Below are 17270 nucleotides of genomic sequence, written 5' to 3'. Positions count from 1 at the left end.
TGGCTTCCGGCTACAGTGCCTCTGCTAGAAGGTCCTGGGGTAGGTGGGTGGATGGGTTTCTCATTCATTTTTTTTTCTTCCTTCTGGGTGGGGGATTGGTTTGACTTTCTTTTGCTGTGGGTTGTTTTCGTTCATTTTTGGCAAGATAAATTTTAGCTACAAAGACTTGAAAAGACTGAAGAATGCCACCCATTTTTCCTTGAGGCCTATATTTTTTGTCTTCTGTCCTGAGCAAAAGTCATTCATTCCTCACAGCCTAGTGAACCAATAGCATCAGCAATTTTAAGTAGAGTTACCTTTGGGGAGTTTTTGGTTTTTTTGTTTTGTTTTTTAATTCTCTTTCCTTAGCAGCAAGGTCTTTATTCCTGGAGAATCTACTCCATGGCAGACTCACTGCAGCGTCAGGAGCCCTGACCGATTAAGTGCTGTCAGCTTGATGTACTCCTCCGGACTCTGGAAACAGATCCTGGCTCTATTCTGTATTTCCACTGTGTGTAGCTAAAACAACGGTTGGAGGCCAGATGACCTGTTAGATGGCTAGCCTTGTATAACTTGACTCTGTATGTTCCCATGTATGTTACTGCAATGCTCCTCCTGTTGTACAGTGTCTGTGAGATGCTCTTTGAAGATGGTACTTTTTTTATTTTTTTCATTTTCAATAAAAGTACATTACCTCCCACTTGCTGGTATTTAATCCTGTTGCTGAATGTGCCTTGTGTGAGTGTGTGCTCCGGCGTTGCAGGACCTCAGAGCTGGAGGTGGCACTCGGTGGTTCTTGGGGGCTGCTGCCTTCCTCACTGCAGGTGGTGTTAGACATATGCTACCTGAGGTAACATGTTTTTGTTTTTGGGAGGGAGCGGGGCTTGGGGGGGGGCCATGGGAGGGTCTCTGGATTTGTGAAGTCTGCTTTGTTTGCTCCCTTCTGTGCTATTAAACTGCTGATGTTTATTTTCAGGAATGTTTTGCAAATGCACTTCTCACTCTTCCCCAGTCCAACTGTAGGTACACTGTTCCTTTTTATCAAATAAGCACGTTTGAAACGATCCAAAAAAGGTCTTAATTTCGTTTAAAAGAAATGTAGCCATGTGTGGAGATGCTGAAATAAGGTCAAATATATACATTTTTTTTTTTAATGACCGTGTGTTTAGAATTAATTTCAGCTCACGGGCAGGTTTATGTTACATTAGAAAGAGTAACAGTTGTGGTGGTGTCCTTAAGGAAGAACATTTCAAATTGGAACTGCCTCCTGCAAGATGCCCCGAGTAAATGACTGCAGGCAGGCTGTCTTCCAAGGAGGTTTTCCCCTGTTTATCCACTTATCACTGAACAGTGGAGCTGCCTCCTCTTTCTAACTTAACATAAAACTGCTGCTGGTGTGTGGGTGCCGTGGGGATGCTGACAGTGGTGTGTGTTTCTCCCTGTAGGCCTTCATGGTGAAGCACCTCTTGGAGTACTCCCAGGGCACAGATTCTAATCTCAAGTACAGCTTGCTGTTAGTCCTGGGCCTCCTCCTGACGGAAATCGTGCGCTCTTGGTCGCTTGCACTGACTTGGGCATTGAATTACCGAACCGGTGTCCGCTTGCGGGGAGCCATCCTCACCATGGCATTTAAGAAGATCCTTAAGTTAAAGAACATTAAGGAGAAGTCCGTGGGGGAGGTGAGTCAGGGGTATTTGCTCCAGGGCAGAGAGAAAGCGCCCCCCCCGCCCCCCCCCCCCCCCCGCGCCCGAATTCTTTCTTTCCTTTAGATCCCCTGCTTTGTCCTTTTCCCGCCTCCTGACACGCGTGGCTTGCGTCCTTGCAGGGTCCTGTCACTGTTCTTTGTGTCTCGTAGCTCGTCAATCTGTGCTCCAACGATGGGCAGAGGATGTTCGAGGCCGCCGCCGTTGGCAGCTTGTTGGCTGGAGGACCCATTGTTGCAATCCTGGGCATGATTTATAATGTAATTATTCTGGGACCAACAGGCTTTCTGGGATCAGCTGTTTTTATCCTCTTTTATCCAGCAATGGTGAGTAAGCCTCCTTGCTGCGTTTTGGCAGCTTCTCCCGAGATAAATTACTTCCATTGGGTTATATATAGCAGGTACCACTGAGTCTCACATCTCTTACAGGAAATTTCCTCAAAGCAGATCCTGGGCTGGAAAAGTCTAGGAGGATCTAGATAGTGTTCAATCCACACAGGCAGAATTTGGACTTGAGGACATAAAGTATCGCTTGAGTAGAGATTTTAAAGAGAGGGAATTTGCCCTGGGTGGTATGGCTCAGTGAGTTGAGTGCTGGCCTGCGAACCGAAAGGTCGCCAGTTTGATTCACGTGCCTGGGTTGCTGGCTGGGTCCCCAGGTGGGGGCATGTGAGAGGCAACCGGTTGGTGTTTCTCTCACACATCAGTGTTTCTCTCCCTTTCTTTCTCCCTCCCTTCCCTCTCTCCAAAAATAAATAAATGGAATCTTAGAGAGAGAATTTGGGTGAAGGAGAAGACCAGCAGGTGAACCTCGCCCCTAGGTAACACAGCAGTATTTGAGTCACTCTGTCTCAAGTTCTTACTAACTGATATGGCCCTCCTACTCCCCTTTGATACACTCAATACGTGTGATTACTATGAGAACAATATTTGTCTTACAAAGAGCTAAAATTAAATAACATTTGATTATAATTTAATAAACCACTTTTATTAAAAACAGTACAACTACATGGCACTCATTTTATTTATAAAAATCTTAAACAGATTTATTTCCTAGAAAACCTAGACAATTCTTAAGTTTGATCAGCTCTGATTTGGCATAACACCTTTTTTTCAGATGTTTGTGTCACGGATCACTGCATATTTCAGAAGAAAATGTGTAACCACCACAGATGACCGTGTCCAGAAAATGAATGAAGTCCTCACCTACATTAAATTTATTAAAATGTATGCCTGGGTCAAAGCATTTTCTCAAAGTGTTCAAAGTGAGTTTACAGACTTCATATGTGTATGTGGTAGGAGGACTTTGCCTTCTCTGCTTCCTGAGCATGTTAACTACTAGGAATCCTAAAGTCATTGGATCATAATGACTTATGTTCTTTTTTTTTTTTTTTTTTTTTTTTTATTTTATTTTTTTTTAATTTTTTTATTTTGGTTTTTCAATTACAGTTGTCCCCTTTTCCCCCAATTTCTCTCCCCCACCCAACCCACCCCCTCTCTCACAATCATATCCCTCCCCGTTGTCCATGTCCATGAGTCTTTCATACAGGCTCTTTAACTAATCCCTTCCCTTACTTATCCCCCTTCTCTCCCTCTCCCCTCCCCCCTATTGACTGCTATTCTGCTCTTTGTTCTATTTAGTTCCTTTGTTTGTGTTCTTTAGTTTCCTGTATTAGGTGATATCATATGGTATTTTTCTTTCTTTACCTGGCTTATTTCACTAAGCATAATTCTCTCTAGTTCCATCCATGTTGTTGCAAATGGCAGGAGTTCCTTCTTTCTTTCTGCTACATAGTATTCCATTGTGTAAATGTACCACAGTTTTTTGATCCACTCATCTACAGATGGGCACTTAGGTTGTTTCCAGCACTTAGCTATTGTAAACAGTGCTGCAATGAACATAGGAGTGCATAAGTTCTTTTGAATTGGGGTTTCAAGATTCTTCGGGTATAATCCTAGTAGTGGAGTCATTGGTTCAAAAGGCAGTTCCATTTTTAATCTTTTGGGGTAATTCCATACTGTTCTCCATAGTGGCTGCACCAGTCTGCATTCCCACCAACAGTGCAGTAGGGTTCCCGTTTCTCCACATCCTCGCCAGCACTTGTTGCTTGTTGATTTGTTGATGATGGCCATTCTGACTGGTGTAAAATGGTATCTCATTGTGGTTTTTATTTGCATCTCCCTGATGGCTAATGATGTTGAGCATTTTTTGACTTATGTTCTTATAATTATCTTATGAACTTTACATTGATAAGGATCTTAGCCACTTGTACTCATGACCTTATCTCACAGATGAGGGGATTGAGACCTGAGAAAACTGTGATTTTTCCCCTTCCCCCCAAGATAATTCAGGTAGTTATGAGTAATTCATTCATTTTTGAGGATCCCTGTCTATATTCTCATCCCACCCATAATTTCCTGGTCTGGCCATGATGACATCCCAGAAAACAATATCCAGTGGCTGGTGAGAGCTCCACCTCTGCCCTGTGTGCTCAGTGCTCCGTGGGTGTGTGTGCACCAGAGATAGTTGGATGTGAGATCCTGGGGAGAGGGGTTCTGGGAGAAACACTAGGTGAGGGATCAAGACGGCTGGACCCTGCACCTTAGCTCTGTGACTCACTCATAGGCTTTTCTGACCTGTTGTTTTATTTTTATCGTTTCAATCAATTACTTTATGTTGAGTCACTAGGTTCTCAGTGCCTGGCCCTGTCATGGTCCATAAATTCATTGCAGGCATAAACATGTCGTATGTTAATGCCACAAAGCTTGGAGGAATGATTAGCACAGGCTGGGCTTTGAAAAGATCTCAACAAAAGTTGGAATGATGGGCCTTTTAAAAAGGTGAAATTTAAGAGGGATGTATTTAGAGATACTTTAGAATTTAAAAAAGAAGATATAGTTACATATAAACTTAATTCAAATATAAAAGATATGTTCATTGACCATAATCTCATAATGAGCTAACCTGAATACACTATAGCTAAAAAGTTAAATGCAATTTTAGGTTGAATAGAACTACCATGTTCAGATCAAGGAAGCTGTTTCATTTTCACTGCTTGGTTTATTGATTAAACCTTCAGGAGCATTGTGTCCAGTTTCATAAACTTTATATGTGAGCGGTCATCCAGAGAGGGACCACTCAGAAGTGTCCAGCATTGGATTAGGCTGCTTCATTAAGTAGCGAATTTGTTGCTGATGAAATGGAACAAATGGATGCTAACTGGACGTCTGCCAAGCATGTTGTTAGCAGGGTGACCACTGATGGACCCTCTGGCACTCAAGCTCTATAGTTTTATAACCTTTCTTACATTCCACTCATCCTTCTGCCCCTAACTTTGTTATCTTTACCTGTATGTGTTAGTTTCAAAGGAACATTCTTGCTCATTACAGATTTGGACAAGGAATATGATAAATGTTAGAGCAACAAATAGATTTTTTTTCTTAAATATGACTAATGAGGTAGCTGAAGGTAGTTCCCAATGTCTTGAGCAATGGTAATACCTTCAAGTCAGTACACAGCCTCTCAGGAGAATTTCTTGTAAGTTTAAAAATGTGTTTGAAAATACCTCACCACTTTATTATCATACTTTCTATGTCATGGTCTCATTACTGTAGGGTTGCTCTGTGAATAAGGATGTCAGTTTGGCAACTACTTAAGAAAATCATTTTGTCTACAAAAGTTGTATTTCATGCATCTGGTCACCTTCCTGCTTTTATGTGGAAGTTTATCCCAGTGGCACACTAATAAATCTTAGTTCCTTTTAGTTCTCGTTACTGTTGCAATCTTTCCTGTAAGTACCTAGACAAGAAATAAACAACAGCCAGGTCAGCAAACAAAATGGCCAGTTGCAGGTACAATGAATGTGTCTAATCCTTCTAAACAGAAGAAATTTGCAGGGAGATTCAGACTGAGGCAGATGATCTTTGTATAGATACGTAGTGCTGTTTGCTGCCATTCCTGTGATTTGGTCCATTTCAAATCAGGCTTCTGTGCCAGCTTATAATGATAGGAATTGCTAGGCCTGGTGACCTCATTTTTGCATCACAGGTGTTAGAGGGTCATTTTAAAACCTATGCGTGACTGAAGACCTACCGAGTCTTATTTGATGGCAAAGGAGCAATATCGCAGGTTTCTTTGGGCTTGCTTTTTAGAAACTGGCTTTTTTTTTGTTCTCAGAAACCCGAGAGGAGGAACGGCGGATATTGGAAAAAGCTGGGTACTTTCAGAGCATCACTGTCGGTGTGGCTCCCATCGTGATGGTGATTGCCAGCGTGGTGACGTTCTCTGTTCACATGATCCTTGGCTTTGACCTCACAGCAGCACAGGTCAGTGAGCCCTCAGGGTTGGGAAACTTTAGAAATGCCATATACAGAGATGCTCTGGTACCCTTGTTTCTGGATTTGGAGGTTCCCCTAGTAATCAGAAGGTACTTTTTCATTCATGTGATTAAGCCAAGAAGTGGAAGAGTGGAGATTCAGCACTAATTCACAAATGATGGACAGGTTGTTTTTAGTTAGCTCAACTTTGGGTTTTTTGTTTTTGTTTTTATAAATGTTTATTTATTATTTATTTATTTATTATTAGAGAGAGGGGAAAGGAGAGAGGGAGAGAAACATCACTGTGTGGTTGCCTCTGACACGTCCCCTACTGGGGACCTGACATGCAACCTAGTCATGAGCTCTGACTGGGAATCGAACCAGTGACACTTGGTTCTCAGGCCAACGCTCAATCCACTGAGCCACAGCAGCCAGGGTTTCAACTTTGGGTTTAATTCTGAAAATACAAATCATCCTGTGATTCAGATTTGCTGAAAATTGTATTGAAGGTTCCATAAAAGCTCTGCCTTGAAAACAATGTATCTGAGTCAGCCCTGGGTGGGTTTCCCAGTTGGGTGGAGTGTTGTCCTGTACAACAAAAGGTTGCAGGTTCAATTCCAGTCAGGGCTCATGCCTAGGTTGTGGGTTTAATCCCTGGGGTGCGTACAGGAGGCAACTGATGGGTGTCTCTCTCTCACATCAGTGTTTCTCTCTCGTGCTCACTTGCTAACTCTCAAAAATCAATAAATACCTGGCTCATGTGGCTCAGAGGATTGAGCTTTGGCCTGCGAACCAAGTGTCGCTGGTTCGATTCCCAGTCAGGGCACATGACTAGTTGCACGTCAGGTCCCCAGTTGGGGGCGCGAGTGAGAGGCAACCACACAGTGATGTTTCTTTCCCTCTCTTTCTCCTTTCCCCTCTCTCTAAATAAACAAATAAATAAATTATTTTTTAAAAATCAATAAATATATCCTCAGGTGAGGATTTTTAAAAAATTTCTCTGAGTCATACCAACATTTGACAGTCAAGTTGCAGCCTTCCTTAATCCTGAAAGGAAACTGATGACGTCTTGTGATTTTAGTTGTGTAGCCTCATCAGGCTTAGTTTCTTCTCCTTTCCTCTTTTCAGGCTTTCACAGTGGTGACTGTCTTCAATTCCATGACATTTGCTTTGAAAGTAACTCCATTCTCAGTAAAATCCCTCTCCGAAGCATCGGTCGCTGTCGACAGGTTTAAGGTAAGTGGCTCCCCTCTCCTCCTCCATGTCAGAAGCCATCCCTGGCAAAACTAACCGCTGCCTTTATTCCAGTGGGCCACACAGGCTGGCTGCATTTGGTTTTGGTTCACCTTTAGCCTTTTGACAAGTTGGTAAGGAAGGGGCCAGTGGAGGAGACTGACTCAAGGGATGGAACTAGTTACCATTTCAAATAAATGAATGTTTGCCTTTTATAGATGGCCCACCTAGTTTTGGGCTCCCAAACTCTATGTTTCTCTTCAGAGCTAATCCCTTCTGCCTGGATCTGACATGGATATATGTTGTGTAACTTACTGGGCCTTTAAGTGATTCAAACCTGACAAATCAGACTGTCAGGTGACCATCAGCTCTTTCTCACCTTGATCAACTATCTACCTCTACTGAAATGCTGTCCTCATTTTGATTGGTCAGCATGCTCAGCCCTTCTAGATACTTTCCTTTCCCTGACCTGTGGTTGCCACTCATGATGCAGGGAGGGACTTCAGTGACATGGGATAGTCACAAAACTAGGTCAAGCTGAGAAATGCAGTTAAGTACCAGGTTTTTTTTCTGGAGTGGTTCATTGATCATAGCTTGACTGTGTTCTTTATGCCTCCAGAATAATATAAATACATGATGCCAGAGGGAGATATATTTGGGAAGGCAGAAGGAGATAGGTGTTTGAAAGTGGTTAATACTTAAAAAAAGAAAAGAAAAGGAACAGCACTTGTGTGGGTGGGAATTCCTTGATAAAGCCACTGCAGAGAGTAGTTCCTGCTCAGCGGCAGCAAAACAAGCAACATCGGTGGCTGGGAGGCTTGAGGCTCAGGTGTTGGAGGGGTTAATAGCATCACCTTAGCTGTTCAGGAGAAAACAAGTAGGGTTTACCTCTTAAGAAGAACGAAGAATAGCTTCCCGAGATTTATTTATATTCTACTTGTTTATAGTTAACTTGGTGAATTTTGATTTAAGAGTGCACCTCAGCCCCTGCCCTCCTTCACCCTAACCTGGCAGCTAGAAGGCTAAGAGCCACAGCCATATAAAAAGAAATGGTCTAATGTTAACCAGAGCTTTATTTTGCTGAACCCATAATATCCAGTCATGGAAGAAAACAAATGATAATGACTATAAATTTGTCCCCCTCTCCTTGTTAGTGAACTGATTTGGTGGCATTCTGAATGAAGAAATAGAAGTTTGTGGTATAGATTTGTTCTCCCCTTGATTCTGTACAGCTCTCTTCTCCTCACTTACTAGTGAGGACATGTATTGTTAGCAAGAGTGCTTTCCCATCATAGTTCCTTCTTCTATCCAGGAAGCTTCAGAGTTAGTAAAGGAAGCAAAACCAGCCACAGCTCTATAATATGCCCATGAGACTTCAATCCCTTTCTATCTTATTTCTCTTGGCAGTCTCTTCCTTCCCAACCTCCTTCCCCTTCCTCCCTCCTCCACTTCCTCCATGCCCTCCCCCCTTCTCCTTCCAGGAAGATGATAACCTGTAGAAAGGCAGTGAGAAACCACATTGTGACTTTCCTGATAAAACTGTCACCAGTATAGGGTTGTTACCTTTAGCAAATAAAAACACAAGACACTCATTTGATAATTGCATGGGATATACTTACACTGAAAAATTCATCGTTTATTGGGAATCAAAATTTAACTGGACATCCTGTGTGTTACTTGGCAACCCCACAAGTAGACCCCTCTTGTGCTTAACAGATACATTTTGATTTGATTCTTCCAGTGAATGAGGGTGGTATTTGGATGATTGGTGTCCTGTGGTGAAGTTGAGATTTGTGGTTTCTGTACCTCTAAGATTCTGTTGTCCTGGCAGGTGCAAATTCAAGTAGATACAGATTCAAGTGGTGTGACTCAGCACACCATGGCAGAGTGACCCGAAGCTGCAATCCTCCTGGGAGATGTGGGAAGGAAACATGGGGAAGAAGCTGTGCAAACTGGAGGCATGAGCACATTTTTTAATTATCCACTGAGATTTAAAAAGCCCTTTTATTAACTCTTTAGGGGAGAGAAATGATGGGAGTTCTGTCAGCATATGGTTTTACTGTGTGAAGTTGGTCATGCTATCTGGCATTTTATTCTTAGCTCAGTCTTTTAGGAAAAGGCTCTGAACAAATGAAATGAACAGCTGTTTTCAGAACCTAAACCTAAGGTTGACTAAGTGTAAAGATTACTTAGGAGATTTATTTTGTTTTCTTCTTCCTTCCTTCCTTCCTTCCTTCCTTCCTTCCTTCCTTCCTTCCTTCCTTCCTTTCTTTTTCTTTCTTTCTGTTTTTTTTTTTTTTTTTAAATCTAGGAGATTTAGAACCAGGCCACATCTGGGAAGATTGGGGATTAGGAACAAATAGGAGGTGGTGGTGATTTAAAGGAAGAAAATAGTAAACTTAGAGCTTTAGGATCCAGCAGAAAGGGCTTGCTCTTGGGGAAGGGGATTATATGATATATTTAATAACACCTGCATACTTTAAAAGAGTTAGGTGTTCTCAGTAACTAAACGGAGAGTTCTGACCCTAACCGTCATCTTTTCTCTACAGACTTCCTAATGTTTAAATTTAAATTAAAAAAAAAAAAAAGATTTTTAATTTTTTTATTATTGGGACTTTAACTGGCATAGCATTCTGTAGAGAAGATCACTTGTTTAAAAGAGTTGTCAGAAGTGGGTTCAAAGTCATGGACACATCAAAGTCCTGGGCTAAGATTCATTTTGGTCAGTGTTTCTGATCTGATTTCAGAAATACGTAGCTTTTCATGTGTTCCCCTAACAGAACTCAGTGGGCCTCTGGGAAAGAGTTTTGTTTTCTTCCTAAGGGTGTTTCTGAGGGACATATCCTTCACTTCCACCCAAGTCCGTTCCTTTGGTTGTTTGAGTTTCCACAAGTTCCAAAGTGGGGTGTTGAAGATATGAGAACTTATTGGCAAGAAGGTGTACTCTACCATTGATGAAACCTTAGGCACTGCTTTTTACCCTGATCAAGCTAGGCCTGGTTCCAGTCTCTGCTCAGCCTCTCTCCCAGGCATGTGCCATGTTGTGGGTGGCACAGGCTTTGAGGTTCTACAAGAGTGGTCTGGAAGGGAAACAGAATGATGAGGGCCTGTGTGGGAGAGCAGCGTGCCCTTTGGTTTTTCTGCTTGCCTTTTCTCACTGCAACTCAGCAACTCATGCTTGAGAACGAGGACCTGCATATGGGCTAGTTAAATGTCCTTTGGTCACATGAGCCTGGTAGGACATGAAAAGGCATGTAGTTGGTAGTGTAGAGTGTTGGACCATTGACACGGCCCTGTCCCTCCTGAGGGTGTCCCCACACCCCTGTGACCTCTCTCTGGGCCTGAGGCTGGGCTACACTAATGAGCTACCTTTTGCCCTTCAGCTTCCTTCCACTGTATAGCCTGATGTGTTTTGCTGCGTGAGTGTACACCCTAGGCTTGTCCCCCTGGTCTTGATCCAGTGTCTCATCTTTGCACCTCTCTCACAACTCCTATCAGAGTTTGTTTCTGATGGAAGAGGTTCACATGATAAAGAAAAAACCAGCCAGTCCTCACATCAAGATAGAGGTGAAAAATGCCACCTTGGCATGGGACTCCTCCCACTCCAGTATCCAGAACTCACCCAAGCTGACCCCCAAAACGAAAAAAGACAAGAGGGCTGCCAGGGGCAAGAAAGAGAAGGGGAGGCAGCTGGAGAGCACTGAGCATCAGGCCGTGCTGGCAGAGCAGAAAGGCCACCTCCTCCTGGACAGCGATGAACGGCCCAGTCCTGAGGAGGAAGAGGGCAAGCACATCCACCTGGGAAGCCTCCGTTTGCAGAGGACACTGTACAACATCGACCTGGAAATCGAAGAGGTAACCACTCGGCCTCCCCGCACCCTGTCTGTCTACCAGGTGTCTATTCTGGCAAGAGCAGACAGCTGCTGTTCCTTTTAGAAAAGTACTTTTGTAGCTGGGAGTGATTTTGAACTAATGAGCAATTCCGGCCAGCTCCACCTCTAAAAGGAATATTTAGGCATACAACAATAAAAATGAATAACAACTGGCCTAATGAGATACTCATTTTATAAGCAAGGAAATGAAGCATTCAAGAGGATTGTCCAAGATTTTGCCCTGAATAGATTTCTGGTTATTATAGTTGTATGTGAGCTGTAATAATTATTTCTGGTTATTATAACTCTGTGTAAGCTTCTCATTACAACTGTGCTATGCACAACACAGAACCTGGAGCGTATAGGTATGCTAGTATGTTGTAATTTTTTATTTTATTTATTTATTAAATATTTTATTTATTTATTCTTAGCAGAAGGGAGGGAGAAAGAGAGGAAGAGAAACATCAATGTGTGAGAGTTGCCTCTTGCACACATCCCCAATTAGGAGCCTAGCCCACAACCCAGGCATGTGCCCTGACTGGAAATCAAACCAGTAACCTTTCAGTTTGCGGGCCAGTGCTCAATCCACTGAGCCATACCAGCCAGGGCATAATTTTTTATTTTTAATGCAAGTAAAGGATGATTATGGTATATCATATCACAGCCCAGGTGGCACAGGACTAGAGTCTCTCAGAGGCCCTCCTTTAGAGAGAGGCAGGAGCAGAGATTCCTGGTTCAAGGCTTTTAAAGCACAGAATACGACTGGAAACCAGCACCATGTTGAGGGTCGCAGATGTAATAATATATTCATTTATTTAACTGCCATTTTTTGAGTGCCAGGCACGGTTATAGGGCTGGGATAAAGCAGGGAAAAACCAAACAAATGAAATCCCTGCCCTCTTGGAGCTTACATTCTAGTGGGCAAAGACAGACAGTAGATAAGTGGGGGATGTGTTCCAAGACCCCTGTAAATTCCTGAAACCATGGATAGTGCTGAACGCTAGTAGTTTTTTCCTGTGCCTACATAGTTATGGTAAAGTTTAATTTATAAATTAGGCATAGTAAGAAATTAACAGTAGTAACTAATTAAGTAGGACAGTTATAGCATTATACTGTAATAAAAGTTATGTGAATGAAGTGGGTCTCCAGAAATTTTTAAGTTTTTCAGTCCAAACCTCTTCCTGAATCTGTGTACTATCCCTTACATGCAGGAAATGTCTCTGTGTCCCGCATTTCAGAGGATTCCTTGCTGGGGTCTTTCTGTAAGCTCAGTGCTTTTTGGAGCAACACATTGCTATCATCGGAATGTGTTTTCTGCTCGTGTCTTCCACCCACAAATTTAATACCTCCTTCATCTTAACTAAGCACTTACCACACACTTGTGGCTATAACTTTACAGTTTAAGGTACAACAGCAAAACTAGCATAAATTTCTTTTTCCTTCTTCACAATTCAAGGATGGAAGATTTGTTCTTATCAGAGATCTTAGTAACCACAGCATACGATTTTTCCCTTCCTTATTCAATCGAGAACTTGTACTTTTATCACTCACAGGAAGTGCTTTACTGCTGCTCTTAAGGTATCTAAGTTGCCAGCATCACTACTCTTGCCCTTTCTAAATAAAATAAGGGTTTCTTGAACATAAGCACTTGAATATGGAAATAGTCGATCTGATAACAGAGATGGCTATTAAGTTAAGTGATGAATGGGCAGAGTATACAGAGTAGATTCTCTGAACAGAGAGGTGATTCACGTGCAGGTCAGGATGGAGTGGGACTACAGGAGTTTTCATCGCACTAGCCAGAGTGGCACACTATTTAAATCTTATGAATTGTTTATTTCCGGAATTTTCCATTTAATATTTTCAGACCACGCAAGTAACTGAAACCACAGAAAGCAAAACGGAGGATGGGGGAAACTACTGTATATTGTATGTCAGATGGCGATAAGGGCTATGAAGAAACCATGAATAAACGGTGGTAGAGTGTGGGGGCAGTGAGCATGTGTTGTTGCAATTTAAATAGGTTGCCTGAGGGAAAGGCCTTGCTTAAAAAGTACTATTTGAGTGAAGACCTGAAGGGGGTGAGGAAATGAGTCATGTGGTTCTCTGAGAGAAGAACATTCCAGGCAGAAGGAACAGAAGCTCAAAGACCCTGAGGCCTCTTACTGGAGCAGAGGAAGCGTGGGAGAGAATAGTAGATGCCGAGGGTAGAGACTTAGGCTTTACTTTTTTTATTTTTTAAGATCTTTATTTATTTATTTTGAGAGATGAGAAGGGAGGGAGAATGAGGGAGAGACGCATTGATATGTGAGAGGAATATCAATCGGTTGCCTCTTGCACGCCCCCAAGTGGGGACATGGCCTGCAACGTAGGCCTGTGCCTTAACATGGAATCGAACCAGCGACCTTTTGGTTCACAGGCTGGCGCTAAGTCCACTGGGCCACAGCAGCCTGGACTGGCTTTACTTCTGAGTGGGAAGAGAAGCCATCAAGGATTTGGAGTAGAAGAATGATGTGACCTGACTTAATGTATGAGAGAAACATTGTAGTTTCTAGATCTAGAAGAGTACGCAGGCAAACAAGGAAGGAAGCAAGGGGACCAGTTAACCTAGAGGAAACATCATTAGGGTGCCTTGGACCAAGGGTGGCAATAAGAAATGTTTACCCATATAACTGGAAGTAGGGAGTGCTGGGTGTATATCAATTCAGCAACTGACCAGAGGCATGTGACACAGATCAGAGCTAGACTTGCAGAGAGAACAAAGAGCTCCAAGCTCTTGAAAGCAACAACCAAGAGGGGGAGGTGGTTCTTGGTGAGATCCCTGGAAACAACTAGTGGCTGAGGGCATTCAAGTCACTTTTTTATTTCATTTAACTCTTAACAGGCTTCTTTTGAATAATGATTATCTTGATTATTGAGGCAGCTCTATCACATTGTTAATGGGCTCTATTAGAGGATTAGCACTGACAGCAGGAATTGACTCTCCTACTTTCTACCTATTGATCCTTTAGAGACCACATTTCTCCTGATCCTCCTCTTTAGGTTGGGGAAGGGAACTTAATGTTTTCTCATGCTGGTATCTTATTTAGTCACCATTCAGTCATCAGAACAGAGTTTTCTTTGCGTAAACCTAACTGACCGTAGCAGAGATTGAACCTGTGAATTGGTTCTCTTTCAAACTCCTGGATCACATCAAAAACTTTGTTCCACATATTTTTATTAAGTACTGTACACTACTTGCTTCTACAAGGGTAACTCCGTTCCTCAAGTTGCTCAGAGCCCCTTGAGAGAGATAATATTAGTTTAAGTAACAAAGCCAAGATCTAACAAGTGGCATGTGTTAGTGGAGTTGGGATTCTGATCAAGACCCCTCTGCTTCCAGAGTCCGTGCTCTTCCTACGCCACCACTCTTCATTCCTTCCTGTGCTGTTAGACTTTATCCAATGCAAGGTTGCTAAACAGATGGCCCTGTGAAGAATCACCTGTCGGTTCTTCAGAACTTTTAACATTGCCCGTTGAGAACTCATTATTTTGCTTATTTTGCCTGAGGATTTTCAGTTAATCACAAGTTTGGTTTTCCACTCTTATGTGGGATTGATGGCATAGATATTCTTCATATTCTTGGAAATGTTTTGTAGAAAAAATGGAAGCAATAGTACACATAGTTTTTATTGAAAATAATTTATAGGCCCTGGAGGAAAAAAATCATAATAAAATAAATTTTTGAGTTCTCTCCCAAAAACAACAAAATAAGCAATCAAAAGACACGGATTACCAACAAAGTAGGAAAGGGGCTGGATCTTTTTAAAAGGGATGTGGGAGACTGTAATGTGTGTGGCATATTTAATTTTCCCCAAAACTTGCCCATCTGTTACCTTAGTGTATCTCCACAGAAACCCCATGAAGTAGGTGCCTGACAAAGGAGAAAAGAGGTTTGTGACTTGCTTGGTGATCAGGAAGGCAGTTTCTGTGTTGATAGACTGTAGTGAATGTGTTTTTCCTCAGAGAAATAGGAGGCCCCTGGAGACGAGTGGTCAGTGGTCCTTTTATGACCTCCCTCTTGCTCTGTGGTTTTTTTACAGGGTAAACTTGTTGGAATCTGTGGCAGTGTGGGAAGTGGAAAAACATCTCTTATTTCAGCCATTTTAGGCCAGGTAAGATTTTGTTATTGTTCTTGGCATCTTCTGCTTCTTTCTCTGGACTCTGCTTTGGAAGGGTCTCAGGAAGAATGAATTTATTTCCTGGAGAGAATCAGGAAAGGTAGAAACAAAATGAGCCCTTAATCTGCATCTCTCCTCCCCACATTCCCCACTGCATTCCCACCCCTTAACAGCATTGTCGGCTATCTCCCACCACTGGCGTATAGTGGGTAGAGGCCAAGGGTGCTATTAAACATCTTCCAATGCATAAGACAGCCCCGCAGCAAAGAATTATATGGCCAAAATGTCCATAGTACTAAGAAACTTTGCAAACTACTTTTGACACATTTGATCAGTCACAGCACCTTCTCCCTACACTGCACAAATCTTTTTTTGTGTTTCAGTTGCTTTTTCATTTTTCTTGAAATAATAGAGCATAATATGCCGAAAATGTGGCATATCTCCTTCCATCTTCAATATGAAAATGACTGCACAGAAATTCACCAATTATGATAAGTTTTTTTAAATGCACAGTGATATGACGGCTGTCACAATACAATCTAACAAAATTGCTTTAAATGAAGTTAAAGATAACTAAGCATACTAGAGCCATCATATGGGAAAAAAGAAACATAATGGACTTTTCGGCCAACCCACTAGCAGCCATGACCCTAGACATGTCACTGTCAGTCCCAAAAAGAGCCCTGAAAGAAGATAAAATGGATAAATCAGTTCATATCAGTGACTGTGGCTGAGAACGCTATTCAAAGCGCATGGCTCATCATACAGCTTCTTCATGTTGGGGGGAGTGGGTTCGCCATCACTGTATAGATTCTCTATAATACTAGTTGATGTCTAAATGGAATTTTTTAACCTTTGGTTCTCATTTTACAGAATCAGCTGAGCTAGCTAGTAGCCTGGATTAATTCTGTAGATGAGTTGGCCTACCAAAAGATGGAGGCTGTAAATCCTTACAGCATCCGCCCCAGGGGATTCCGAAAGGGCCTTCCACTTGTGCTTCCCTTAATTAAAATCATTTGCAATTAGGAAGAAAGGATATAAAGTAGCTTACAGGTTGCTGAATGAAGTGCTGGTTCATATAAGTTATGGGTTGTGCTGGGCTCCCATCACACATAAGCAAGGAGAACTTTTATTTTCTTTGTTGCTGTAGCCCTGGAACAAAGGTGAGGTCTGACTTGGAGTCCAAAAAACATCCAAGGAAATTGCCAAAACTTTCAACTTCATTGTGGAATGTGGGGGGTTCTGTTGGCTTAGGGTGATGATTTTGCATTCTGATGCCATTGGATGGTGTCTCTCTCCCTAGATGACGCTTCTAGGGGGCAGCATTGCAGCCAGTGGAACCTTCGCTTATGTGGCCCAGCAGGCCTGGATCCTCAATGCCACTCTGAGAGACAACATCCTGTTTGGGAAGGAATTTGATGAAGAAAGGCAAGGAATGTTTGGTTTCTGTCATGCTTTCTGTCTTGGCCATTGAGATGCAAGGCAGCCCAAGTCAGCCGGCTCTACTCCCACCATGTCCCTGACACTGGGTCTCTTTATGTTCCTCAGATACAACTCTGTGCTGAACAGCTGCTGCCTGAGGCCTGACCTGGCCATTCTTCCCAACAGTGACCTGACGGAGGTAAAAGCCTTGTGCTCCTGAAGGGGCGTGTATTTAGTGGAGAGGATCCTGGGAGACGGGTGGCGGGGCTGTGCCAGAGCCACCTCCTAGGAGTGCATCTTAAATTCATGGGAAAAAAGCCTACACACTGAGATTCACTTTCTCTGGGACTTGATGTTAGGAAGGCATTTGTGCCTTAGGGCAGGGATAGTAACACTACAGGTTTTGAGCATATAAATATTTCATATGTTAGGTGGATTTTAAACAAAAGCTCATTGTTGGTTCAGAGTTAATGTTTTCTGCACTATTCACTTTTAAAACCATGAGTCAAGCCTGTGCATACTGAACTTCTTCCCTGAACCATGTTCTGCCAGCCTCCTTACCCAGATGCAGTGCGTAGAGAGCCC

General features: G+C 42.6%; 1 protein-coding gene across 2 annotated transcripts in view; it reads left to right on the top strand.

Annotated features, from left to right (window-relative positions):
• The window catches only part of ABCC5 (ATP binding cassette subfamily C member 5), an 85844-nt gene that overhangs the window by 33199 nt on the left and 35375 nt on the right, over positions 1-17270 (top strand). For both annotated transcript variants that reach the window (XM_090274613.1, XM_090274622.1), the window contains exons 6-14: positions 1425-1658; positions 1835-2008; positions 2799-2946; positions 5859-6007; positions 7127-7234; positions 10730-11086; positions 15186-15257; positions 16567-16691; positions 16812-16884. In XM_090274613.1, the coding sequence (XP_090130739.1) occupies positions 1425-1658; positions 1835-2008; positions 2799-2946; positions 5859-6007; positions 7127-7234; positions 10730-11086; positions 15186-15257; positions 16567-16691; positions 16812-16884 (1440 nt within the window). The remainder of the gene's footprint in view (positions 1-1424; positions 1659-1834; positions 2009-2798; positions 2947-5858; positions 6008-7126; positions 7235-10729; positions 11087-15185; positions 15258-16566; positions 16692-16811; positions 16885-17270) is intronic.

This window comes from Furipterus horrens, unplaced genomic scaffold, assembly GCF_987537825.1.
Source record: "Furipterus horrens unplaced genomic scaffold, mFurHor1.1.pri manual_scaffold_1, whole genome shotgun sequence".
Classification (NCBI taxonomy): Eukaryota; Metazoa; Chordata; class Mammalia; order Chiroptera; family Furipteridae; genus Furipterus; species Furipterus horrens.
The sequence above is the reverse complement of the archived record's forward strand: the minus strand, read 5'-3'. Positions and strand labels throughout refer to the sequence as shown.